The 27,861-nt window shown below is 41.6% G+C and overlaps 1 protein-coding gene across 4 annotated transcripts in view; it reads right to left on the reverse strand.

Annotated features, from left to right (window-relative positions):
- Dgki (diacylglycerol kinase iota) overlaps positions 1–27,861 on the reverse strand; it is a 454,067-nt gene that overhangs the window by 8,165 nt on the left and 418,041 nt on the right. For all 4 annotated transcript variants that reach the window (XM_038320431.2, XM_038320432.2, XM_038320430.1 and 1 more), the window contains 3 exons: positions 15,847–15,884; positions 12,160–12,280; positions 827–863 (listed from right to left, as the gene is read on the reverse strand). In XM_038320431.2, coding sequence (XP_038176359.1) covers positions 827–863; positions 12,160–12,280; positions 15,847–15,884 — 196 coding nt within the window. The remainder of the gene's footprint in view (positions 1–826; positions 864–12,159; positions 12,281–15,846; positions 15,885–27,861) is intronic.

Here is a 27,861-nt window from a genome sequence, read left to right on the forward strand (position 1 = left end):
AACACGTTTCATGGGAAATCAAATGTCAACCACAAAGAAGACCCACTAACAACCATGCCAGCACAACATCCCTGTGGACCAGCAGCTCATGGCTATGTCCTTTCTCACTTGCCCTCTATTCTATCTGTCCATTCTCACGTCTACGCCCTGACTATCAGCTCATTCCTCTCGAAACCTGCTCAGTTATCTTTATCCTGTGTCTGACTTCTTTGAAACGTCCTCGTGGTCCCCATATGGCTTTCGGAGTTAAGGATTCATATTTTTTTTCTTACTCCTCTTAGTGGAAAAGTGGTTATTCGCATGCCAGAAGAATGAGAATGATGGGAAAAACCTTTTCAGTTTAGGGACCACCCCAGAGCTTATAACTGTTTGAGTAACCATGTTTCCAGTTCTCCAGGGGTGGGGGCATGCCACTTGCTCATCACAGACTGGCTAACAGCAGTTGTGCCATTACACGCAGCAGATGTCTTAAGACATGGATGCATCATTTTCTCACAGATCCCAGATTTAAAAAAAAAAAATCGCTGCATATGGTAGAGATAAAGATACATGTACTTATTTACTGTCAGCAGTCCAAGTACCAGTGTAAATGTCGCTTGCTGGTAGGGTGCCTAGAGGCAATGACACTGACTATGTAGGTAATCATCACAAGACAAAGTATTGGTTTCTGTTGTGTTGCTTTTTGCAGCCGATTACCTTTGCACCACTGTGAATGCGATTCAAAGGAGGCTTCTAATCAGTGAAGTTGTTAAAACTGCTATGCCTCATGGACAAGCTATGCTTTGAGTCCAACTGTTTAGACGACATAATAAAAGGCAACACTCACGTTTCACTGTCTGCCATATCCAACAATTCTGCAGGTCCTAAACAACAGCAAAAAGAAGAAAAAAAAACAAAGCAAGATGTTCAAAAATCTATTATAAAAGTAATTGTTGACAGAAAGATCGACAGGTGAATAATTTCAATGATGAGGAAAGGTAAACCACAAGGATCAATTTGGTGACAAGGTTCATAATAAGACCAAGTGAGGCTAAGAGGATTCCCCATCACCGGTTTTCCGCGTGCCTGCAGTCAATATGCCTGATAGCTCAGTGGATGAGAACACCTGCTCTAAAAACAAGAGGACCTGAGTTCAAATCTCCAGCACTCAATTCTTTATAAGGCTGCACGTGGTGCTGTGTGCCTGCAACCTCAGCACAGGTGGGCAGAGAAAAGGAGACCCCAGGTCTCAAGGAAACCATACAGAGAGCTGGAGGAAAAGACACCTGGCTTCGTCCTCTTATGTCCACAAGAGTGACTGCACCCACACGCACGCGTGGGTCCACCAAGCACATATGACAGACACAGACACGTAGGCGCACACATTGAAAAAGATTATTTCTTAGTGAGGTTGAAGAAATTAATTGGAATACAATAACTGAAAAAATAATTGTCTCGATAGAAAGGGCCAAATGAATAGGCTTTGGGTCTTTTTCATTCTCCAGCTACGGGAAGGGGCTTTCTATATTACAACAAGAAAAGTAAAGACACCTATGCCATCTAAATGTCATATTTTGGAGATACTTTTTGAGATTTTTCATTTTCAAAATGGAATAACTGCCTTGCAAACATGTCAGATGATTATAGATGCCCCGTTGCAAGATATTATTTCTAAGTGTTACAATATAAATGTACAATGAGTTGGGCTTTCTCTTCCTCAATGTCTGTTTACTAATCAATTCACTTCTTTGACAAACACTGGGATCTTTGCTATTCTACCTCCTGACCAATACTGCCTTCCATGAACTCCCTCGTCCTATTAACTCTGAAGGTATCAGTTAGACACATTTCTTCCACAGAGCTTCTTCTGAGCAGACACCACTCCCTACCTATATGACACCTACCCCTTCCTTATGTGTAGCTCCTATTGTCTTTCTTAAGTACTATAAATTATCACCTAAATCGAAACTGTCCTAGCCCAGTGGGCGTTGCTGATCACATTATTCAACACGACACTTGCCAAACTAATTTAACATCGCCTGCTTAGTTGTTTTTCTGTCCCTTGAGACTCTAATAAACCTCTGGAAGTTTTGTCCTATGCTTTTTCCCATCATTGTGTCCTCCCTTCGTACTGATCATAGAATCTGGTCCCAGGTAACTGCTTAAATGTTTGACTGGACTGATGAAGAAACCTGCTTTGGAGTGCCAAACATGTTTCTGGTACGGAACAGTTCAGTCTTTAGAGACATAATCCGTGTGATTTGTGACCTATGTTGGTGGAGATCATCATCACTGAAAGCTATTTATTACACATAATGTAAAAAGAAATGAAGAGAGGGTACAAGTACAAATTTCTAACCATAACTGTCATTGGCAAGGAGATGGTTGTGATTCTCTAGAACCTTTGCAACTCTCCTTGTCATCCAAGAGCTAAGTCGCCTTGAATCTTCATGTGGCATGCAGCCAGCATGCAGAAACCATTGCTAAAGAGACTGTTACATATCACTAAGTTTCCATACATCCCTTCTGCTACTGACTCTCAAGTGTTTAGATGATGCTCATGGCCTTCCTCTTGCAACTTCTTAAAGTGTTGGTACGGTTCTTACTCATTAATGTGTTGATAAGGCTCCACCTTCTCACCTAAGCTAAACTAGCAATGGCCTACCTCACTACATATTTCTCAGGCTTTCCCCCACTCTAAGGGCCTATCTCCCAAACTCCCTATCCATGATAGCCTTCCCTCTCCTGATCCTGTACCTAAAAGCGAAATCTTCCTTAAAGCTCAACTATGGCAAGGTCTCCCAAAGAGACGGCTGACAAAAGAAATTTAACCCTATGATGCTTAGAGGTTCCACCTTGTAGTACGTATTTGCTTTTCAAATATATGTTTTGAATTACTCTAAATCTCTGAAATGTAAGAATCACTTTATTCTTTCCACCTGCCTCTAAATTATATAAACATTATATCATTCATTTGTATGGATTCATTAATGGTAACATTTACCCTCCGCCTTGAGTTTCCACGAGTCAATACAATCTAGAGTGTTTAACAGCAGTGCCTGGCACCCCATAAGGACTTCATCAAATGTAGAGTCACAACTGTAGTGCTTTGGCGCCCACTACAGCTGGCCATAGTAAGTCAAAATACTGCAACATCAGTGAAGGAAAGTGACATAAAGGGGCCACTAACTCCCAATTGAGATCCATGCACTCCAGGCTTATTCAGTTTCTGATAGGTTCAGGAGTACCTGAAGTTCCACCTAAGGAGACCCCGCTATCTTCAGAGAGCCTTTTAAGCCATTTATTGAGAGATAAATTCCAGGAACACAGCAGTCCAGCTTCTCCCGGCAGCTGTATTCCCATTACTGCTCTTCTCTGCACAGTGACCAAGGCAACAAAGAGCTTCTGGCATCTTCTCCTTTCATCCTGGCTGACCTTCAAAACTCTGAGTGGAACCCACAGTGAGTCCTAAGACTTGCTGGGTCTAAGGCTCTATGGTGGTAAGGATCCTTGAGGCATTTTGATTGGGCTAAGGCAGTAATAGTTCGACAATCAAAAGGGGAAGATGGGGGGGGGGGGAAGGACTTTGTTCCTCGTGGTGCTGACCAGGAGCACCACAGCTATACCTCTAAGATATTCCACAATGATTACCGGGTCTGATTTGGGCACGCCTCTGGCTACCCAGGGTTCCCCTGCAGCTGGCAGCTGGTGCTCGTGCTCTTAGATCACATCTAAAGGGACTCCACTTCAGTCTTGGTGACCGACTCTGAAGTGATTGATGTAATTAACCTAATGTCCCTGGTCCTCCATCAAATAGACAGTTGGATGATGAAAGAACATTCCAAACACTGGCAAGCAAACAGCCAGTGCAGAGGAGGGTAGGGCAGCAGCCAGATCCCTCCAGGTGGGAGTAGGGAGCTGTGTTGAAGAGTGCAGGCCCTGGACTTGGGACTCCTTTCCTCCTACGGGGTTTCCTGGCCCAGCCTTGACATTAGGGTTTGTGCCTAGTTTTATTGTAATGCATTATGCCATGTTCAGTTGATATTTCTGTAAACAACCTTTTTCTTTTTTTTTAAGAGAAAGGGAGGAGGAATGGATCTGGGGAGGCCGGAGGTGCGGGATATGTGGAAGGAGTGGAGGAAGAACGGTAGTCAGGATGTAATGTATGAGAGAAGAATAGGAAAAAAATGAGTAGCAGTACATTTACCTGTCTCTTTTAGAACCAGCCCTTAAAGCAGTGGTTCTCAACCTGTGGGTCATGACCCCTTTGGGGCTCATATATCAGACATCCTGCCTATTAGATATTTACATTACAATTCATAACAGTAGCAAAACCACAGTTATGAGTAGCAATGAAATAACTTTATGGTTGTGGATCACCATGACACGAGGAACTGTGTTAAAGGTCTTGAAGGTTGAGAACCACTGCCTTAAAGAATTATGTTTGCACAGCAAAGGCACCAGGAGGGCAGATAACAAACACATCTGAGTTCAGGCCATTGTTCCCTCCTGGCTTGCACTGCACTGACCTGTGAGGAGCTATGCTTTAACACTGTGTGGACCTATGCAGTGATCTTGATGTACAGCTTGGAAAATGGGTAGCCAAATAAATAAATAGAATTGATCAACAAAATCCACACTAACTTCTTTTGAAAAACAAAATGATTTGTTTTAAAAAAAATCACCTAATTTTTTGTTAATAAAGGAAGGAAGAAAGACAAAAAGTAAACAGAAGTGTATTTTCCTAACGTGTCAACGGTTGAGAGCTGGACTTGGATTTGTTTTGTATATATGAATATTCCCATTATGGATGCTATCCTCTTTTACCCATGGAACTTGCAATAAGAACATTGAACTGCCAGTAGACAATTCCTGCTTCTGCCCCCAAGCAGGAGTCTACGGTGGTATGAATGAGAACGTCCCCCATCGTCTCAGGCATTTGACCTGCTCCTCAGTTGCTGGTGTTGTCTGGGGAGGTTCAGGTGGTACAGCTTCCCTGGAGGAAGTCACTGAGGGCAGACTCAGAAATTTTAAAAAGCCTTTGACACTTTGTTCGCCCTTTCTGCTTCCTGCTCGCAGTTGGAGATATGAGCTCTCAGCTCCTTGGACCAGCTGCCACACCTGCCTCGTGTACTGCATCCCATCTCTATGATGAACTCTAGTCTACAGTTGTGAGCCCCTAAACTCTTTGCCTGGGTCAAGGTTTATAGCATAGCAACAGAAAAATACTTAACACAGAATCCTCGCATCTCTAGGGTTTTCTCTCTCACCCCGCTATCCTGCACCGGAAAGTAAGTGTGAAATCTTCATTGACGGACTAAGGTGCAAATTTCTCTATGAAATCTTGGCCTTTCTTCCAGGATCCTATGCATGCTGTCACTGGAACTCAACAGAGGACACTAGCATGGAGCTGCCATGTCATGTGGCTTCTCACCCGTGTTCAGATCTCCTTGAATACAGAAGGCAGAAACTAAATCATACACATACATGAGTTTGGGAATATAACTCCCCCTCACAGTGACTCAGTTTTAACTCCCTATCCAATGGAGATAGGAAAATTTACTGTGTAGATTTATAAAAATTTACCTTTAACAATAAATTTTATTGTTTCCTAGAACAATAGATTTTAGCAACAATGGGTTACTATATTTTGTCTGGAACACGAATATCACTTTTTAAAAAAAATAAAATGTTGAGGGTGCTTTAAAACAGTTTTGGAACCCAGTGTTAATACTAAGTGTATTTCTTTTTCCTTCAGAGGAAGACCCATAGCTGAACCATGGATTATTCAAAAAGCTGTAGGATACAGGGAAATGTCTGAAAATCGAGAACAGTGCTTTTCATGTCCCTGTCACAAAATACACAACAGAAGCAAAATAGGAGAGGACCAAGGTGGAAAGAAGCTCACATTTCAGAGAGAACAGACCGCCATGGCAGGGAAGGCATGGCGGTGGGAGCAGCATGGGTCATGGTGACGGAGGCATGTGGCAGGTGCGGTCAGAGAGCAGAGAGCTCTTCCTGGAACAAAGCTAACCCTTCACCATCAAGGCTCACCCTCCTCTCCCTCCTAAGATCCACGATTGCTCAAAACACCACGACCAGGTGCAGATCGTAAAAACCACAGGAGCCTGTGAAGACCACTTTATATTCATGCCATAACAGGGGTGTGTGTGTGTGTGTGTGTGTGTGTGTGTGTGTGTGTGTACCATTCAGACTATGTTCAGGCAATGAAGAATGCAGCAAAATGCCCCAAATCTCTATCTCTCAATATGAGGAAGTGGATGCTGTGTTAAGTACTGGGACTTTCTGAAGTCCTGATATTCTTATATTGGTCACTCCAGGTCATGTTCACATGACTTTATCATCTATATTTCATATGCATTATAGATGATGGGCCTTTTATAACATATATTGTTTAATTTGTCTCCCGCCAATGCATCCAAATCTCTGCTATTCCTCCCAAGGCCCCACAGACTCCCTCCAGGACCTCATTTCCCATTAGTCTCCCTGACGCTGCCAGCAGACCATTCCAAATCCTCCCCTGCCACGGGACAAAGGCTGCACAGATGTGGAGAGAGCTGGCACTGGGAACGCTAACAGCACTGTCATCCTGTCTCAGCAGGATGGTAGTCCTTCTCACTGGGACCAGAGGCGGAAAAAAGTGAGGGTTAAAAAAAAAAAGCAGAAAAGAAAGACTGGGGTCAGAAAAAGAGAGACGGCAAAATAACCCATTGAAGTAAGAAGGAAATGCATGAGCGGGGTTTCTATCTGAGGCAACAGTAGGGGGCAGCCGGGTGGGCACAGGGAGAATAAAGACAAAAGAGCAAAATGCTCTGGGGAGTAAAGGGAGGGGGAGACAGCCAGTAAAAATGATGGTTGAAAGGAGCTGAAAAGCAGGAACCGCGGGGAGAGTCCCTGCTGGAGTCCCTGTATCCAGGGCTCGGCCCTGTCTCTGGAATTTTTTCTTCTCTTCTTCCTCCTATTCGCTTTTCAGGCCTTGAAATGCCCAGATTCCAGCTTTTTTTTTTTCCCCACTAAAAGAAAGCAGTGTTTCACATATCGGAGAGAAGGCCAAAGGAAGATGCCTCCTATGGCTTTCTCAGAACACGCTACACATTCCGCTCACAGCCCATGCTCCATGGCCGGCTTAAAAAGAGCACTTGGAAGGAAACGGTATTGTGGGTGCTTGAGATACTCATCTCTTGGGACTCCGGATCAGAAGGTGGTCCTCCTGATTGGGGATCAGCATCCAATGAAGGGACAAAGCAGACTGGAGCTCGCTGGAGCTCGGAGCAGAAAGAATGCGGTGAGTTGAGAGCCATCTCAGGGGACCATGCAGAATATGACTTAGGTACCTTGCAAAGGGCCCAGGAGTTCCTAATAACCATTGTCAGAAAAGGCTGAGAACAGACAGAAGATCAAGCAGTGCAGAGGTTCCTCCATTTTGAATTCTTGCTGAGGCCATTTCAGACTTAACTAGAATTTGATCAAGTTGATGGAGAATCCAATGGAAAATTACTCAACTCTATTCTAGGACCTGAGACCAAGATGCCCCAGGTAACTTAGTTCTGTTAAACTGTTTGCCTATGCAAGACTCTTGCTGCAGCTGCTGAGAGAGATACCGCTTTTGCTTTTTAAAGCTCCATTGGTCCAAACGCTTGGGGCTACACTTATATCCCAAAGACCTGAGTGCAGCCCCAGCTAGCTGGAATACAGACTTTCAGTTGGCTCTAAATTAGGTCTAAGTCATCCCTGGTGGCATCCCCATAACAAGGTCTTTGAAAAACCTGTGGGATTTCTATTATCTAAAGCTATCAGAGAGATGTGAGCCAAGCTGCTATGTTCATATACACATACAACTACGTCAAGAGATTTTCACCATACATAAACATTTCTGTTATTCCCCAGTACTACCAAGCATGAAGAGATTATGTTAGTCTGAAAAGAGCTCAAAAAGTACCAAGGAACAAGTATGCCCAAGTTAACACTTCCCTTTTATCTCTGTGTGACCGGAAGAACACCTCACTAGAGGGCTTCCCATCATTTCAGAAAGGTGGATGATTCAAAGACAGTTTAAGATTTAGAAATGCACAAGTTATCTGGGAGTGACAGAGGACACCTCTCATCCCAGTATTTGGAAGACAGAAGAAGTAGGATTGCTACAAGTTTGAGGCCAGCCTGCCCAAAGAATTCCAGGCTAGCCAGTCTCGAATCAGATGACCACTTTCTGGACTTTGTGCAAATCCTGAGGACTTTCTTTTCTTAAAAGGAAAAAGTCCCATAGATGAGTGTGGCTTTAATTGGTGTCCACGTGCAATATTCCAAAATTTGACTCTGCTCCTCATCTGCCTTTTGAAGAAATTGCCGCAGAAAGGAGAATAAACCTATGGTGTACGTGTGCAGCAGTAATCATGCCATTGTTTAATTTGCAAGTCTCTCCCTGAAGTGTAGCGGGTGGATGGTCAGGAGAAGAGAAGGAATGATGCCCACAGCAAACTCAGCTCCACAGCCCATCCTTCTAGAACAGGCAGGAGTGGAACTACCCAGTCTCCTAGGAAAAGCTATTCCCAGCGCCCACCACTCCACCTTCACAGCCTTTCCTTCCAGCCCTTGAACCATGACCCTGGCCAAGAATTGAAGCAAAACTCTTCAGAATGAGAAAGACGAAGGAAGGAGAGTCTCAAATGATTGGCAGCCTGCTAGCCACCTTATGAGGTCTCCACAAAGATGAAATCCAGTGGTGTGTGCTGGACAGGCATCTTGTATATTAAATGAGCTTGAAAAAATGGTAGCTGTGCTATTTGTGTATGACTTTATAGTAAGACCTAGAACATCCACATTCAATTGCATTGGATTTATTTGTACACTAATTGTGGGTTTTTTTTTTTTTTTTTTTTTGGCCTACTATTACCTGAAAAGATTGGATGCATTTTCTTTTGAGTGCATTTTTAAGTGTGTTGTGTCAGCCTATAGCAGGCAGTTCCTGATAGACACTCCATGTGGATTTGTCAAAAGAATGAAGGAAGGAACAAGTGGAAAAATGCAAATGTTCCCAGTGGCATAAAAAGAGAAACAAATGGATAAGAGTACTCATTAATCTGCTAATCTACAGCCGAAATGCCTGTGCAGAGGCAGTAAGCTCGGGAGGCTGGAGAGGTGACTTGGTGTCTGTGCGAAGTAAGCAGGCTCACATTCAGTGCTCCCAGGAAGTTGTTTAGGCTTTCTATGGACCTGGGTCTCACTGACAGGCTCTTTCACTTATTTTTAAACACCTCCAAGAAAGGCATTTTTTCTTTCTGCCCCCCTTCTCTATCTCTAGTCTCATTATAAATGCAAGAAGCTCTGTACTCCAAATTTTTTTTGGATTATTTGTTCTTTTGATGACCAATTTCTTGAGTTCTTTGTATATTTTGGAGATCAGACTTCTGTCTGATATGGGGTTGGTGAAGATCTTTTCCCATTCTGTAGGCTGTCGTTTTGTCTTGTTGACTATGTCCTTTGCTTTACAGAAACTTTTCAGTTTCAGGAGGTCCCATTTATTAATTGTTTCTCTCAGTGTCTGTGCTACTGGGATTATATTTAGGAAGTGGTCTCCTGTGCCAATGCATTCAAGTGTACTTCCCACTTTCTCTTCTATGAGGTTCAATGTGGTTATCTTTATGTTGAGGTCTTTGATCCATCTGGACTTGAGTTTTGTGCATGGAAATAGATATGGATCTATTTTCATTCTTCTACATGTTGATATCCAGTTATGCTAGCAACAGAGAACTCTCAACAGAGGAATCTAAAATGACTGAAAGACACTTAAGGAAATGTTCAACATCCTTAGTCACCAGAGAAATGTGAATCAAAACAACTCTGAGATTCCATCTAACACCTGTAAGAATGGCCAAGATCAAAAACACTGATGACAACTTATGCTGGAGAGGTTGTGGGGTAAAGGGAACACTTCTGCATTGCTGGTGGGAATGCAAACCGGTACAGTCCCTTTGGATGTCAGTGTGGCGATTTCTCAGAAAATTAGGAAACAACCTTCCTCAAGACCCAGCAATACTACTCTTGGGTATATATCCAAAGAATGCTCAATCGTGCCACAAGGACATGTATTCAACTATGTTCATAGCAGCATTGTTTGTCATAGCCAGAATCTGGAAACAACCTAAATGCCCTCGACCGAAGAATGGATAAGGAAAATGTAGTATATTTACACAATGGAGTACTACACAGCAGAAAAATAACAATATCTTGAAATTTTCAGGCAAATGGATGGAGCTAGAAAACATCATTTTGAGTGAGGTAACCTAGACTCAGGAAGACAATTATCATATGTTCTCACTATTAAGTGGTTTTTAAACATAAAACAAAGAAAACCAGCCTACAAATCACAATCCCAGAGAATCTAGATAACAATGAGGACCCTAAGAGAGACATACATGGATATAATCTACATGGGAAGTAGAAAAAGAAAAGAGAGAGTGTTGAAGGGAGAGGAGAGGCAGGGATGGGAGCAGAGAAAAATATAGACCTCAATAAATCAAATATATATATATATATATACATACATACATACATATATAATGCAAGAAGCTGAGTGGTTTGTGTTCCACGTGTGTAATTATATTTCCATTATGCTCTAGAGTCAGATGTTAAACAATGAGCTCTCCATCTTGGGAATGATCTAAGACCAAGCTGGAAGCTCAGTTGTTAGTACACAGTCCAGGAACTGTTGTCAGACAGCCACCTGGTACATAGGACCAGTTAGGACACACTCCAGAAGGTGAGACCTGGCAGCCACATGGGACATAGGGCCCGTTAGGACACACTCCAGGAGGTGAGAACTGGCAGCCACATGGGACATAGGGCCCGTTAGGACACACTCCAGGAGGTGAGACCTGGCAGCCACACGGGACATAGGACCCGTTAGGACACACTCCAGGACGTGAGACCTGGCAGCCACACGGGACACGGCAGCACCATGAATTTTTCCAGGGATTGAAATGTGAGTTGGGAGAAGAGACAATGAGAGTCAAACAACAAAAACTAAGAAACTAGGAAAAACAGGGTAGAACAAACACAGGAATCTGCAGAAGAATCAACACAGATACAGATTAACTAGCAGAGCCCAGTTAATTTATAAAAAGCTCTACAAAATAAAGACAACTATGTCAGGCTATGTTTTGTTAATACAAATTTTAATTCATTAAATAAATTAAAGTTAGGGACTGGAGAGATGGCTCAGTGGTTAAGAGCACTGGCTGCTCTTGCGGAGGACCCAGGTTCAAATCCCAGTAACCACACAGCGGCTCACAGCTGACTATAACTCTTGTTCGAGTGTATCTGATGCCCTCTTCTGACCTCCAGAAGGACCAGGCACACATGTGGCAAATAGACATACATGCAGGCAAAACATTTATACAATAAAAACAAAGATATACATTTTAAAAATTAATTACTTTTATTTAATTATTTAGTTTTGAAACAAGGTCTTACTATGTCACCTTAGCTGGCCTGTTGGGACTAATGAGTCCTGGCCTTTAGCTGCTCTTCCCTGCTAGAACCTTCTAATTGAAGTTACTCGAAGTTGTGTCTAGCTTAGAGGATCACAGGATGGGATTTTCACCTGTTGGCCATTGACTGCAGTGTATTTAATCCTCCATGGTGCTATTAAAGGAGGGCTTTGGTACCAGTGTTTGAAGGTCTGTGTGTTGGTCTGTCTCTGCGTGTGTATTCTCAACCTCCAGCCCCTTGCCTGAGGCTCGCAAACTGGGGTCTAGCGCATAGAGCGCAGACCAGGGCCGCGGCGCACGGCACTGGCCTATAACTCACTATGTAGACCAGGCTATCCTCAAACTTATAAACTCATAGTAATCCACCTGACTCTGCCTCCTAATGGCTGAGATTGAAGGTGTTCACCACAGCACCCAGCAATGAACTAATTTTAGAAAACTTTTTGATTTTTAAATGAATTACTTCCCCAAAGTCTTCCCTTTCTAAATCAGGATATAAAATAAAAGGTTTATTTTTATTGCTTGGTTAAGATGGCCCACCTGCATCAGTAGGTGTCAGAGAAACAATAGGGTGAATATTCCACCGTGGAGATCTCCTGGTTGACTGTCAACACAGACTGTCAACTATCTAGAACTCCATGGGAATGTGATCCCTGGTAGATTCCCGACTCACCATGGTCAAGGATGTACTTCACAATCTCCCCGTTGCCAGTTTTAGCTGCGTAGTGAAGGAGTGAACAGTGGTCTGGTCCCTGAATTAACAAGCTGCCTCCGTTCTTATAGCTTTCTATGAGCTGAAAGGAAGAGACACAGAGAGAACGTCAGCAGAGTCCAGAGCAGGGATAAAAGCCCCAGGGTCACACAGAAGAGTCAGTTAGTAAAGCACACATGTTTTTAGCCTCGGAGGATGCAGACAAAAGTCAAAGTGATGAAGTACCATCCCTTCATCACTCACATGGATGGTTGATGCTTCACATGGTTCCGGAAAGGGTCTGTGAGTATCAAATAGCTCAAGGAAACAAGGAAATATGTTGAATTAGCTTTCTTCCCCTCTTTTGAGCCCCAGACTTTGAGAAGAAAACTAAAATTTCCTGAGGATCATCCAGCATATGTTACAGCAGGAAGAACCTGGCTCTGACCCTCAAGGTTCCTTTCCTGTGTCTTTAGTTGTTCTTTGACTTGTCGTGAACACAAATACCAAATGCTTCATCTTCCTGCACATGGCACCCATACACACACATGTGCACATGCATGTGCATGCACATACACTTCGAGGGATGGTTCATTTTCACCCTGATCCCTTTTGTGAATCAAACAATACATACCCAACACGGCTAGAGATGATTAAGCAATGAAAGGACCAAAATGATGGTGTGAACGTTATTGTTTCTCTACGAGAACAGGAAGTGATAAAAGCTAAGAACATAGCCACTAGAGAGTAAGGGGGTGGGGTGGGGGAACAAATGAAGCTGTAGACCTCATTCATGAGTATAAATGTGTCACCATTTTCCAAACCGTAGAGTATCATGACAGGAGTAACCTTGGTGAAGCTTCTCATAGATTATTATTTTATGGAGACAAAGAAGAATCTACCAACAGAGCAGGTCTCAAGAAATACAAACACATGAACAATAAGAATGTGACTCAGTCAGCAGCCTCGGAGGCCTCCAAATCTCATAGGAAGAACAGAAACGTTGGTTACAGAGAGACAGTATGAGGCCAGCAGAGGGACACCAGGAGAAGAAGCATAGTTTTAGAAAGGAGTCAGGGAAACGTATCTAGAAACTCGACTAAGAAGACTGAATGCTCTGAGGTGCTAGAAGGACAAGAGCTATGGGATGCTGTAGCCCCGAGCTCGAGGGCAAGAGAACAGGGAGAAACAGCATGCAGATCCAAAGAGAATCTTGCTGTGTTCCGCTATAAACGTCTTGTGTACAGATGCACCCAGACCAAGTAATGATTGGCTATCCTGAACTTGCCTTTTGGGAAGGTTGTACCCTATGTCTAAAAGTCAGCCCATTAGCAATTGAATTTAGTTAGGTAGTACATATCCTCACTGCCTGGACGTTCCTGGAGTTTGCTCGCCCATCTCTTCCCGCTACCCCTGTTTCATACAGAGCCTGTTTAATACTTAATATGTATTGTGCATTCTACACACAAGAGGGAAGCAGAAATAAAAATTGAGGAGATGAGAGATAAATATATATACAAAGAGAAAGGAGTGAAAAAGAAAGTTCTCCATTTTCTGTATCTCATCTCATAGTAAATAAAGTATTGCTGAGTCACTCCTCAAGTGTTTAGGGAATAATTATAACGCAGATCGTGCCAGGATAACCAGCTAGATCTAGTGATTTCCCGTATTTTAAGCAATTCTCTGTAAAATATTTTAGAATGTGTAACAATACATCCAGAATATGGGGAGTTCTTTGCCTATAATGAAAGCGTGTGGAAAGAGCTTCAGATTGCAAACTGGATTAGGAGTGTTGTACAAGGGCTGTGCTTGCTTCCCACAGAATCCAAGGTAAGTGAGTCCTTGCAGGATTGTAGGCTGTACTGGCTAGCCCACCGAAGGGAAACAACTCTGAACTTCCAGTAATCCTATTTAGGGATGAGGCTTCTCTTCTGAATAACAGTCCCCAGGAACACTACAGTAGAAAACAGTACAGGCAGCATGTGGTCAGAATCATATGAGTGAGCCTGAAATTGACCCATATGTAGGCAACCCTCTCTCTCTCTCTCTCTCTCTCTCTCAGTTTGCTTTCTGCTAGTGATGTGCTGAAGATATAGAACAGGCATTCTTTGGTTCATTCAATGGGAATTCTTAAAACAGAAGGGAAAGAAGAGAAGGAAAGGAAAAGAAAGAAGAGGAAAGGAAAGGGAAAGAAAGAAAAGGAAAGGAAAAAAGAAGAGAAAACGAAAAGGGGAAGAATCTAGACAGGGAAAAGAGAAGAGGAAAAAGTAATTCTTACCTTCCTTCCTTTTAGGGCCTTTGGTTTTCTCAGCCTGTACTGTCCCTGGGCTGAGGGGAAAGGTATATCTCCCACTGTGGTGGTTTGAAAGGATATGGCTCCCAAAGGGAGTGGCACTATTAGGAAGTATGGCCTTGTTGGAAGAAATGTGTCACTGTGGGGACGGACTTTCATGTCTTTTTTGCTCAAACTTCCCTCAGTGTGTCAGTCAATCAATTTCCCATTGCCTTCAAGATGCAGCATTCTCACGATTCCAGCACCATGTCTGTCTGCTTGCTGCCATGTTCCCTACCATGATGATAAAGGACTGAACATCTGACATCTAAGCCGCCACCCTAACTAAATGTTTTCCTTTATAAGAGTTGTCATGGTCATGGTGTCTCTTCACAATATTAAAACCCTAACTAACACACCTCACAGAGGCAACCAGTGCCATTACACAACACAGGGACTCAGGGACTCAGGGACTCAGGGGTAGCCATGAGACCCCAGCACAAATAACCCAAGAACAGTTAGATCATTTAGAATACTCACAGAATACATTCTGGCAAATATTTTTTTTTTAATAACTACGTTGTTAGAAAAAAAGGCAGATTAATACTATATAGCAAGACTAAGCCAGTTAACATTTTAGGCACCTTTTGATGCAACATGAACAGTATTGGCAGCCTTATCATAGGATTGCATCCAGTCCTCTGACAAACAAAGACAGAAATAACACAGCTATTCTGTTATATTTCTATGTTACAGAGAAAGAAATCAAGGCACTGGGAAAATGTGCTAAAGGCATAAAATCGCACATAGAGTGAAGGACAGAGGCAAGAGCTGAAATCAGGCAATCTAACTTCAGAACTGACATTTGCTTTCAAGAAGATGGTGAGCATTTCCTTCCTTGTGAACTAAATTCAACAGAAAATACAAGCACAAGTTGAAACACCCCAAACAGACTAGACTGTCTTTTCTTCAGTTGGCTGTGACTTCTAAAGTAGACTATAGCAACAGGTGCCAGCTCTAAGCTGGTGCATGCAGTTCTGGGTATTACTCAAGTCATCTTATATACGTATTCATTCACAAACACATCTGAAAAAGAAGCATTCAAAGGTTCGTCTTAGAGAGCAGGTTTTCTAGGTACTCTGAGCATTGCATCCTGGGAATACAATCCTTTTTTCCCCCATAACTAATCAAGGCGAGTCCAGGCAATCTACCACTCTCCTTTGATATTAGGAGATGCAGAGCGTGGTGAGGGCTCTTTTCGTTCTCTCGGTTCATTTCTCAGAAGAGCATCTTTCCTCCTTCTGCTCAGCCAGTGCAGGCAGGGGGAGTAGTTTATAGACTGGGCCATGAAAATCTGGAGAGGCGATCACCAAGGTTTTGGTAGGAGGATAGCTTACCTTCATAAGGTCACCAGTTATTACTGCCTGCAAAATTGCTGTGAGAGACAAAAGAGAGATGTCTCGTTAGTAGAAGACCCTCTCAACGGGAAGTTACAGATGAAATGGTCCCTTATTCAGGAGACATAATCTATACTGGGGACAGGAACCAGGGATTCTTTGTTAAACAGATAAAATTCCCTTCTTCAAGTCTTTTCCTACCCTAGCACCAATCATATACACGACTACAGTACTTTCTTGACACCGCCCCATCCTGATGCCGAAAACATAATGTGAAATTTGGAGTCTCGTTAGATTAAAATCTTGGCTCTGACCTTAGGAGGTGTGGAACACTGGGCAAAACATTTAAACCCGTGAGCCTCAGTTTCCAGAACTGCAAAAGAGAAAGTCTGGGCTTTCTGGGCTAGCTGAAAGGGTTAATCACTGTGGTTCCTCTGTTCGGTCCTTCTGTTTTGTTCTCTAGAGATTCAGTATATCTCCAGCCATTTCAGTTGGGAATCCATCTTATTCCACGGAGAAGAGATTAAGAGGATTAGAGATACATAATGAAATCCTTTTTCAGTTGTGTTCTGGGGAGAATAATCACATTTGACCTTAAATTCAGAGGTGGTCATGATGAAAAGAAGCCTAAAGGTCTGTTGTAACTTAACTTATTTGTAAGATACTTGCAGATTTAGAAAGAAAAATTAAAATTTTTAATGGTTTATGCATATAGAATATAGAAAATAAATAAGGAAATTGTGTTACTAAAAGGGAGCAGTACCTGCACACCTAAAGACAATCATGCTTCCTAAAGGGAGCTATCTGAATTGTTATAGAACTGATGCCTCCAGAAAAAGAAATGTATCAGTTTGGGAACTATTCAAAGAATGGACTCGGCCTTTCAAGTCACAGCGCTTTAGAAGAAAAAAATAATCTAAGTTTATTTTACATTTACATTGTACCATTTTTGTTCTTATTTAATTAATGTCTCAACATGATTAAATTAAAGTCTAGTCGCATGTATCAAGAAACAAGAAGTACAGCACTGACTCCATAAGTCACTCATTAAAGTGTTTGCTGGGCACGCAGGCATGAAGGCCTGAGTTTGATTCCCCAAGATCCACATAAGAAAAGATGGACCTGGTGATTCTAGCGCAAGAGAGGGAAGACAATCAAATTTCTGGATCTTGTTGACCAGCAAGCCCAGCCTACTGTGCAAGCTCCAGGTCCCAATGAAATATCCTGCCTCAAAAACTAGGTGGATGGTTCCTGAAGAACCAGACCTGGTTTATCTCTGAATGCATACAACACATGTGTACACACCACACCACCACCACCACCACCACCACCACCACCACCACCACCACCACCACCACCACCACCACCACCACCATAGAGGGAGAGAGAGCATCCTGGTTGCTGCTTGACTCTCTAATTGAACATTTAAAAGTCCTGAGTAAGCAAAGACGTTCAGCGCTACAAAGCAGAAGCTTTGAAAACCCACAGAGAAGAGGACATGGAAGGAAGGAAGAGGCAAGGTGAAGGTGTGTGGTTGATCGGCAGTTATGATTCACCAGACTAGCTTTAATATATACATATTTCAGTTTTAATAAAGGAAAGAAAAGGGAACTTACAAATCCAAGGTTCTAGCGAGGAGCGCAGGAAAACAGAAGAGCAGGTAAGCTGCAGGCCCGCAAGATTTTATAAGTCAATATTAGCCTAAGGGGGACACGCCTTTAGCTGAAGGGGGACACGCCTTACAAAACAAGGTGATTGGCTAGGCTTCCCCTTCAGCAAGGAGGAGGAGGGGAGATTGTGTAGGACTGGAAGGACTGGGAGGAGCTATATAAGCAATGCACACTTAGCCTTGAACCACCTGGGAACCCAATCTCCCTTCACACAACACAGAGGCTCATCTGTTAGTCCTTGAGCTGAATGAAAAAAGCAACGGGAAAACTCAGAGGGCCACAAAACCATAAAAAAGGACATGACCATGCAAAGGGACTAGTGGAGGGAAGGACTGGAAGGTGGGAGGAAGAGGCAAAGGTGAGAGGAATGAGACTGCATTGTAAAATACATGAAGGGGCTGGAGAGATGGCTCAGCGGTTAAGAGTATTGACTGCTTTTCCAAAGGTCTTGAGTTCAATTCCCAGCAACCACATGGTGGCTCACAACCATCTGTAATGGGGTCTGGCGCCCTCTTCTGGCCTTCAGGCATACATGCAGAGAGAATATTGTATACATAATAAAGAAATAAATATTAAAAAAAAGTAAAATACATGAAACCATCAAACAGCTATTTCATAAAAACAGAAGCAAACGGAAAGGGAATGGAAATGTCTAAAGAACCTATGGAAATATTAGGGCTCACTCTTTTATAAATAAGGATCCTGATACGGGGACTGAAGTGGCACTTGAGGCCCAGAGCCTATCACGGTCTGCTAGCACCGTGATGCATGCTCCTACACTCAGGCCTCTGTCCACTGCTGCACTGAACTCACCCTGGATGGAGCTCTACTAGGCCCCACGGCCCCCACAGAAGGGGGCAGAAAGCACTTGCTAAGTTTGTAATGCTGTGGGAACAGTGATAGACTAGGGAATAATTCTGTATGATTTGCTGAACACAAACATTTTAAGCCATTTTTTTTTCTCCTTGGCAAAGAAGGCTGATAGTTTTGATGGTCACCACTGTAGCAAGGGTCGAAGTTTTTTTTTTTAAAGCTTTATAAATAGACAGAAGTGGTAGTTTTCAGTATGTCTGTGATTTCACATAAACATATACACACACATGGTGGGGGACTTCTATTAAGGGTAAACTTGGCCTTTGAAGTTGAACATGTGACACTCTGCTAACCCAGCATATTTCAGATCGGAAGGACAGAGGTGAGTGTTTTCCTTCAGGACAGAAACCCTATAACAGATCACAAGGAAGGGAGGTTGAGAAAAACTATCGGCAATTTCAGCTTAGAGGAACAAGTAAGTCTGGATTTCCATACTGAAGAATGTTCCCTTGGCTGCAGTAGACCACTCTGACTGTGAAGTGAACCTTTATACACGCTTGTAACCCACACTCAAGACCAAACAGCAGCCCAGCTTTTGTTTCCAAGACCATGTGGAACTTTTCTCGGAATATAAGTGATCACAATAAGGAGAGAGAAAGCTGTGTAAAATCAAACATGACACGTGTACACAATAAATCAAGACAACAGAGGAATCTCCAGGGCAAAGTCTGTGTAGAGATGTGAACCAATCAATCGAAAGGAGAGGGCAGCTAAGACCTGTGGCTAGCAGTATAGCCAAAGAAGATTTTGTGGATGATGGGAAATTTAAACCGACGACACCTCGTAAGTAAAACTAATTGGCAAAGAAGATTTGGAAAGTCCTTATAAAGATGAGGGAAGAGTCTGAACAAAAAACATGGAAGTTGAAAACACAGTGCATAAGGGAAGCTGCAAAGAGTTCTGCGTGGAGGGCAGCCCCACTTCACATGTACTGTAGTTTCCTGGGCCACTGGAGTGAGAGCCTGTATGCCAGGATTAGATACTTGGATTGGCACTTCTTACCATCTTGCAGGTGGTAAGAAGCAACTGAAGAGTTAAAATCAAACATCCAGATGTCCTCCAGTAGGCCAGCCTCCTCTCCCTTTTTGAAATCAGAATCATGACTTGCTCTTAGGTCCTTTACCTCCAATCCTCTAAATAAGGAGTCTTTCAACCCTACCATATACCATTCATGGGCGATTCTATTTATTTCTATGTGTCTCCAACAGCCTCTCTGTTTGATATCCCCATCAATGCATAGAAGATTGTACAACAGAATCCTAACCACAAATATTTTCCATTGTGTTGGATACAGAAAGCATGGGTACTTATTTTTAAGCAAGCAACACACCCAAGAGTAGATATTATGCAAACATTAGAAACAAGGCTCTCTTCTCTCCCCTGATTAATGTCCTTCCTTATGAACACTGTTGTTTAAGATCACTTCTGCATAAAGAGAGCCCAAGTCCATTAATATTCAACTACAGGAAATAACCTTGTGAGGATCAGGCTTAAAAACAAAATAATGAGCTGTTATGATTACAGCATTATTCTTTTTTTCATGAACCAGAGCACTTTCTCTTTATTTTTCACATAGATCCTTCATAATAAAAATGAATGCTTCAAACTTCCAGAAAAAGGGAACTTCAACTTTTAATATATCACAAAGGTTACTGAGCAGATGACTAAGTTTCTTGGAAAAAATAAATTGTACAAACTTAAATAGTGAGATAGGGAAGGAGTGGAAAGTATATTTAGAGATGATAAGTTGAATCCATCTATATGAAAAGGCTTATTTTCCTCACTATACTAGGCCTTCAAATAAATGGCTGTCCATACACATCCTAAGATAGAGCAAAGGCTGCCTGAGGGAATTTGTCTTTCGCACACACCATTCTCTGTGGGCCTGGATTCCTAAGAGCTTAGATACACTCAGACATCCTGCATAGAAGAAAAATCAGACTTCTACTACAGAGAACCCCTGAAGAGAAGATGATGTCTACAATTTGCAAGTTTTATCCCTTCAAAATTCATTTGGTAACCTTATCAACATTGTGTAGGTGTTAGGAGGTGGTGAGTCCTCTAGCGAAGGATTAGGTTATGAACCTCTGCCTTTGTGAAAGACATTGACGCTTATCAAAAGGGAGGTCAGTGAGTTGCTGAGTCTCTTCATCTTCTCTGGCACGGGCAGATAAGAGAGCACATCTCTGTGTTGTTCCAGCGTGTCATGATGCAGAGAGTAGTCATCCGCTTAGAATAGAGAGAGAGCCTTTGGTAGACATGAAGTCTCCTGCGCCTAGATCCTAGACTTCCCAAACTGTTGATCACAAGAAAGAATACTGTAATCTTAACAGCTACTTATTGATGTCACCTGTAGTATTTTGTTATAAAAGCAGTAACCAATTTAGTCTCTTAATGATCCCCTCATGCCAGGCCTTGTTTAAAGGATGAGGGTATAGCAGTATACAAAGCAAAATTCATTCTCTCCTGGAATTTATGTTGAATCAAAAAGTAAAACCAAAATCTGACTTTATACAGGAAAGCATATACTTTAAATATGTTATGATTCAGGTAGCTCAGGTGTTAGTCTTATCTCTAGCTAGCTATAGTTCTGGCCAAATCAGCTTACCGAGGTTCAGTTCTCTCATGGAAAAATGAAAATTACAAACAGAATATTTTGACGCTGTGTTTTGCAAACTGCCATGGTTGGTCTGTCATGTAATCTTGTTATACACTAGAATCACGTGAGGAAAGTCCCAGCTGAGAAGTTATCTTGGTAAATTTGACCTCTGGGTATGTCTGTGAGGTCCTGGCTTGACTGTTAACTGGCCCCGCTCACTGTGGAGGCACCATTTCACTAGCAGGGCCTTACATTACATAAAAGTTAGGGAAGCTAGCTGAGCACATGGAGACAAGCAGCAAGAAGGCCGCATGGATGAATCCTGCCTCTCTGTTCTTGACTGCGGACATGGTGATCCCAGATGTCTAAAACACTAAACATTGCGGGTGTCCCGCAAATGATGGAATTTCAAACCAAAGAAAGCCCCTCTTTCCTCTCCTATGTTGCTTTTGGCCAAAGTGTTTAACTATAGCCACAGAATGAAACTTGAACAGAAATAAACACGAGAAGAGAGAATCTACAGAATGCAGAGGTATACTTACGTTTTCAACCTGGCCACAGAGAAAAGGATTTTAGATAAAGGAAAATTATAACCCAAAACTTTGGTGTATGGTTACTTCTGAAGGAAAAGTTTAAGCTGTTTTTCTTGACTTTCCAACAAAAATAGTTAGGAATAAAAGGTGTAAATAATGTGGGAAAGGCACACATATAATATGCTTGTAATAATTTTTTATTTTTACTTTTAATTATGTGTATATGTGTACTGGCATGTACACATGAATGCAACATCAACAGAACAGGGTTACAGGTGGATATGAGTCATTCATTATAGGTACTGGGAACCAAAAATGGTTGTTTTGGAAGAGCAGCAAGTACTCCCAACCTCTGAGTCATCTATCTAACCCTGATGTAATGCTTAACAAATCAAATATAAGGACTGCACATTATATATGAACTGTAAGCGAACGCAAATAGAGTAATCCCACACTAGTTCAGAACTGAGTATAATAAAGGGTTCTTCACCTCATAGAAGAGAAAATGGAAAGTACACGTGAACACATTGGCACAGGAGACTACTTCCTAAATATGACCCCAGCAGCACAGATACTGAGAGAAACAAATAATAAATGGAACCTCTTGAAACTGAAAAGCTTCTGTAAAGCAAAGGACACGGTCAATAAGACAAAATGACAGCCTACAGAATGGGAAAAGATCTTCACTAACCCCACATCAGACAGAGGTCTGATCTCCAAAATAATCAAAGAACTCAAGAAATTGGCCATCAAAAGAACAAATAATCCAATAAAAATGGAGTACAGACTTAAGCAGAGAACTCTCAACAGAGAAATCTAAAATGGCTGAAAGACACTTCAGGAAATTTGCAACATCCTTAGTCATCAGAGAAATGTGAATCAAAACAACTCTGAGATTCCATCTCACACCTGTAAGATCAAAAACACTGATGACAACTTATGCTGGAGAGGTTGTAAGGTAAAGGGAACACTCTTCCATTGCTGGTGGGAATGCAAGCTAGTACAGTCCCTTTGGATTTCAGCATGGTGATACTCAGAATTAGGAAACAACCTTCCTCAAGACCCAGCAATACCACTTTTGGGTATATATCCAAAGGATGCTGATGTGGGAGAGTCTTCTGTTTGAGTTGATTTCATTGGCTAATAAAGAAACTGCCTGGCCCATTTGATTGGCCAGTCCTTAGGTGGGTGGAGTAGACAGAACAGGAAGAAGGAAGTGAGGTAGATGGCTCAGTCAGATGCTACGCCTCTCCTAAGTTAGACAGACTGCCATGCCTCTGCTCAGAGAGAGAGACACGATGAAGCTCCAGCCCAAGATGGACGTACGCTAGAATCTACCTGGTAAGGCACCACTTTGTGGTGCTACACAGTTTATTAGATATGGGTTAGACAAGATGTGAGTAAGAGGCTGAAAATAATGGGCCAGGCAGTATTTAAAAGAATACAATTTGTGTGTTGTTATTTTGGGGCATAAGCTAGTCAGGAGGCTGAAAGCAGGGTGGCGGGAAGCCGGCCCACAGCTCATCACTACAGAATGGCGACCAACGTGGATAACTGAATCCACAGAAAGCTTGAGAAAGCTTGGGAAAGAATAGAGTAAAGCATGGCTTCTTGGTAGCAGCAATTTCTCGGGTCTGAGCAAGCGCTCTCATCTAAGAGAGGCTTCCTGACTCAGCTTCAGCTGCAAAACCGTGCAGCTCTTTTAAGAGGTCCTGCCACGAAACACTTAAATGGTGTTGATGAAAAGCTGAATGTGTGTTTTTTGTTTTTTAGCCGTAGCAGGAAAAAAAGCTGTGCCGTTTTAAAATGCCAGCTTTCTGGGCCATCCTGCCAGGGCAAATTCTGACTCTTTCAAGCAGGCAGTCCTGACTACGGAGCTTTGGGGTGTTGTTTAACACTGTTGCAGCTTGCTTGCTGGCAGGGACCTTGAACCGCCACAGAGTTGTGATGATAAACATGGCTACAGCTGGTACCTCTGCCACGAGGCTGGAAAGCTAAGGAATGGGCTGGATCCAGCCGCCAAAGTCACGGCTTTAGTCCTACTGATATTGTTTGGTAAATTAAAGACTCATGTGGTCAGAAAAAGAGAAATATACAGTAAAGAAAGATTCAAAGACAAAGAAAACCTCTAAATGTTTTGCAGTGTGTTAAAAATATACGCAAGCTAAAGGTTAAAGTTCTTAGGGTAAAAAAGGAAGAAAGAAAGTAGTTGGGTGTGATAGTACACACCTTTAATCCCAACACTTGAGAGGCAAAGGTAGATTGACCTCTGTGACTTCAAGGTGTGGCAGGACACACCTTTAATCCCAATGTGTGGGAGGCAGAGACAGACAGATCTCTGTGAGTTCAAGGTGTTGTAGCACACACCTTTAATCCCAGCACTTGGGAAGCAAAGACAGTGGATCTCTGTGAGTTCAAGGACAGCCTGGTCTAAAGAGTTATTCCAGGACAAAGATATAAAGAGAACCTGTCTCAAAAAATAAAAGTAAAAATAAACGAAATAGAGGTTAAAATAAAGCTGCACAAAGATGGAAAATAAACAGAGAATCTTGATACTATATGCTATTGTGCTCTCTTTGAATTGTTTGAATGCTGAGGAAGGAGCAACAGCTGCTAAAAGATATTTGTTTATAAATGCTGCTGAACTAATCCAAGATAGATATTTTGAAAATACTTTGACTTCAGAATTTGGATCTAAGGATATGATACTTTGGAAAAGAGATTCTTCTTTTATTTTTACAGAAAATGAGACCCTATGGATTGCATCTATCCCAATATGGTATGATAGACCACGGCCTCCTGAAAGGTTGCTGTGAACAACTTCAGAAAATTACTTCACTCAACTGATGACTGAGATGAACCTGGCACACAGGTTATACCATGAAAGATTTGATTAACAGCATCCCCATTCAGCAGGAAGCAGTTTGGAGAGAAAAAACTGCGCCCATGTTCCCAAATATTGTTTATAAATGTTCTTTTACATTTAAAGGGGGATATGATATAGATATGAATAATTTGCATTGGTATGGATTTTAAGGTCAATTTTGTTATATGTATATGTATTTTTGATACTGATTAAGGTATTGTGATTGTGTAGTTCATTTTAAAAATGTAATGTATAGTTAAGAAATATAGGTTGTTAATGGATAATCATCGATAATAGTAAAGCTTATAGTCATGTTAGTTAGATTTTCTAGATATATAGAGATATATTTCAGTTAGATAGACATTCTTCATATCTTTCAAAGACTACAGAATATTCCACTTAAATGTTTTAATAACTTAAGGCTTTTCATGACAATGAGACACGTCTGCTCCTGGCAGCACCAATCTACTTCAAGAAGATGATGGGCATCGAAGAGGATCCTTATGGAGTTTGGTAGCAATTTGGGCAAGAAACTGCTCTTGCCTGGACTGTTGCAGAAACTGGACACAAAGAACCCACAGAGAGAGGACTGCTGAACTTGCCTAAAGGTGAGATGATTCTTTGGAGTTCCTGACTCATGAAAGAGTCTGCGAGACATTCTGCAGGACACAGCAGATACTGACTGAACTGCCTTTGAAATTTCCTGCTTCATGGAAACGTCTGCTGGAAACTATGGGCCTGTAGGCCGAAGATGGATGCCCCAACGGTACAGAGGAACTTTGGGTGACTGTCCAAGCAGCGAGATGTCTCTGTGATTTCTAGAGTTTTGGAAGTAGCTTACTTCTTGTTCACCTAGGTAATATTATATCCTTCTGGAGTCTTTGATGGAGTTGAAGAATGGATAGTTATAGTTTTCCTTAGTTATGATAAAAGATAAAGTAGATATAAATATTGTAACTATAATTCTTGCTTGATAACTGTTTTGTTATATGTAATTTTGCTATGTTAAAGTTAAAGCCTTCTTTTTATTGTTTAAACAGAAAAAGGGGAAATGATGTGGGAGAGTCTTCTGTTTGAGTTGATTTCATTGGCTAATAAAGAAACTGCCTGGCCCATTTGATTGGCCAGTCCTTAGGTGGGTGGAGTAGACAGAACAGGAAGAAGGAAGTGAGGTAGATGGCTCAGTCAGATGCTACGCCTCTCCTAAGTTAGACTGCCATGCCTCTGCTCAGAGAGAGAGACACGATGAAGCTCCAGCCCAAGATGGATGTACGCTAGAATCTACCTGGTAAGGCACCACTTTGTGGTGCTACACAGTTTATTAGATATGGGTTAGACAAGATGTGAGTAAGAGGCTGAAAATAATGGGCCAGGCAGTATTTAAAAGAATACAATTTGTGTGTTGTTATTTTGGGGCATAAGCTAGTCAGGAGGCTGAAAGCAGGGTGGCGGGAAGCCGGCCCACAGCTCATCACTACAGGATGCCCAACTGTGCCACAAGGACATGTGCTTAACTATATTCATAGCAGCATTGTTTGTCATAACCAGAAACTGGAAACAACCTAAATGCCCCTCGACCAAAGAATGGATAAGGAAAATGCGATACATTTACACAATGGAGTACTACACAGCAGAAAAAAATAATGACATCTTGAATTTTGCAGGCAAATGGATGGAGCTAGAAAACATTTTTAGTGAGGTAACCCAGACCCAGAAAGACAATTATCACATGTACTCACTCATAAGTGGTTTTTAAACATAAAGCAAAGAAAACCAGCCTACAAACCACAATCCCAGAGAACCTAGACAACAACGAGGACCCTAAGAGAGACATACATAGATTTAATCTACATGGGTAGTAGAAAAAGACAAGATCTCCTGAGTAAATTGGTAGCATGGGGACCTTGGGAGAGGGTTGAAGGGGAAGGAACATGCAGGGAGGGGAGCAGAGAAAAATGTAGAGCTCAATAAAAATCAGTAAAAAATAAAGAGTTTTTTATTTAGGGGGGTAGACTCACAGATTTGCATGAGTGGAGAATAGGAACTGAATCCAGCAGCCAAGAAAGAGAATGTATGAGGACAGACATTTTTGGTACCCAAGGCCACAGCCAATCTGGTTCAGCATGTCAAAGGTCATTGGCTGAAGGAGATTCCCCAGCACCTCTCCCTTTTCTCTAAATAAGAGAGCTCCAAACCCAATATAAAACTATATACAATAAGAACAGATATCAAGTATAAAAATCAGTATTATAACCAACATAAACAATATTAAGCAAGAAATATATGATATGCTAAATGTTTAATAATTATTTTATTTTAAGGAGTCTAAGTCTTGCATTAGAAATGGCTTGGCTAAGTCATGAGAAGAAAGTAACTACAACTATTTAACCCCATAGACAACCTGAGAAGGGAGATAATATTACTTGAGTAGACAGGAAGTGCAATAAAGCAACTTCCAAAATGTGCAACAACTGACAGACAACTGACTATCTGGACAACCACCCAAATTCTCATTTGCAATGTTGGAGCAACCAACTTTGACAAAGGCTTAGAGTAACTGACAGACCATTTTCAGAGGCAGGAAAACTTTTAAAACTGTCTTACCCTGTCTTGGCAAGGTTTGGCCGTCTTTTTATTTATTTATTTATTTTTGTATCCTGCCTGTCCAGTCTGGACACCATACATTTTGTCAGTGGTCAAGGCATGGGTAGTTTCTTGCCCAAAGGCCAGTTTTGCCAAGAAGAAAATAAGCTCCAAATGGAGTGTCTTCAGGGCTCAACATTCTCTTGGGAATAGCTCACTGCTGCCAGGAGATTTGTGGCTCACATCAACAGAACCCTAAGTTATTTAAATATCATATTTTACAGTTCTTTGAAATGGTTGAAGATTATCTATTTATACAGAATCCAATCTCTATGTATCTAAAGAACCTGATTAGTTTAACTATAGTATGACAAATATGGATGACTATTCACCTATAATATTTAATACCTACACAACTTAAAGACTAAGACTTTATATTAGAATATCAAACAATTTTTAAATGACTGTGCAGTAACTGAGGACAATGACCTCAAAATGTAAACAGTATATAAGTATCTTGATCAGAGAGAAAAATGTATAGTATAATATGATAAATATATTCTAAAATTGTATCAATATATGACATGTCATAAGCAGAGGTAGAAGCATGCATGTAAAATATGACTTTGCATAGGCGTACAACTATTGTAAACAGAAATAGAAGCCTATTCAATATAATAAATATAATTTGAATTTTTATTAATATATAAGAATTTATACCAATGTAAATTATCTATAAGTAATAGCCCACAAGTATTTACTCTATTACTCACTATTATTATTAGTGTAAGTTCACACTAATCTGCCCAAATTCCCAAATATTGTTTATAAATGCTTTTTTCCATTTAAAGAAAAATATAATATAGAGATAAATACTTTATATTGATATAG

This window comes from Arvicola amphibius, chromosome 2, assembly GCF_903992535.2.
Source record: "Arvicola amphibius chromosome 2, mArvAmp1.2, whole genome shotgun sequence".
Lineage (NCBI taxonomy): Eukaryota > Metazoa > Chordata > Mammalia > Rodentia > Cricetidae > Arvicola > Arvicola amphibius.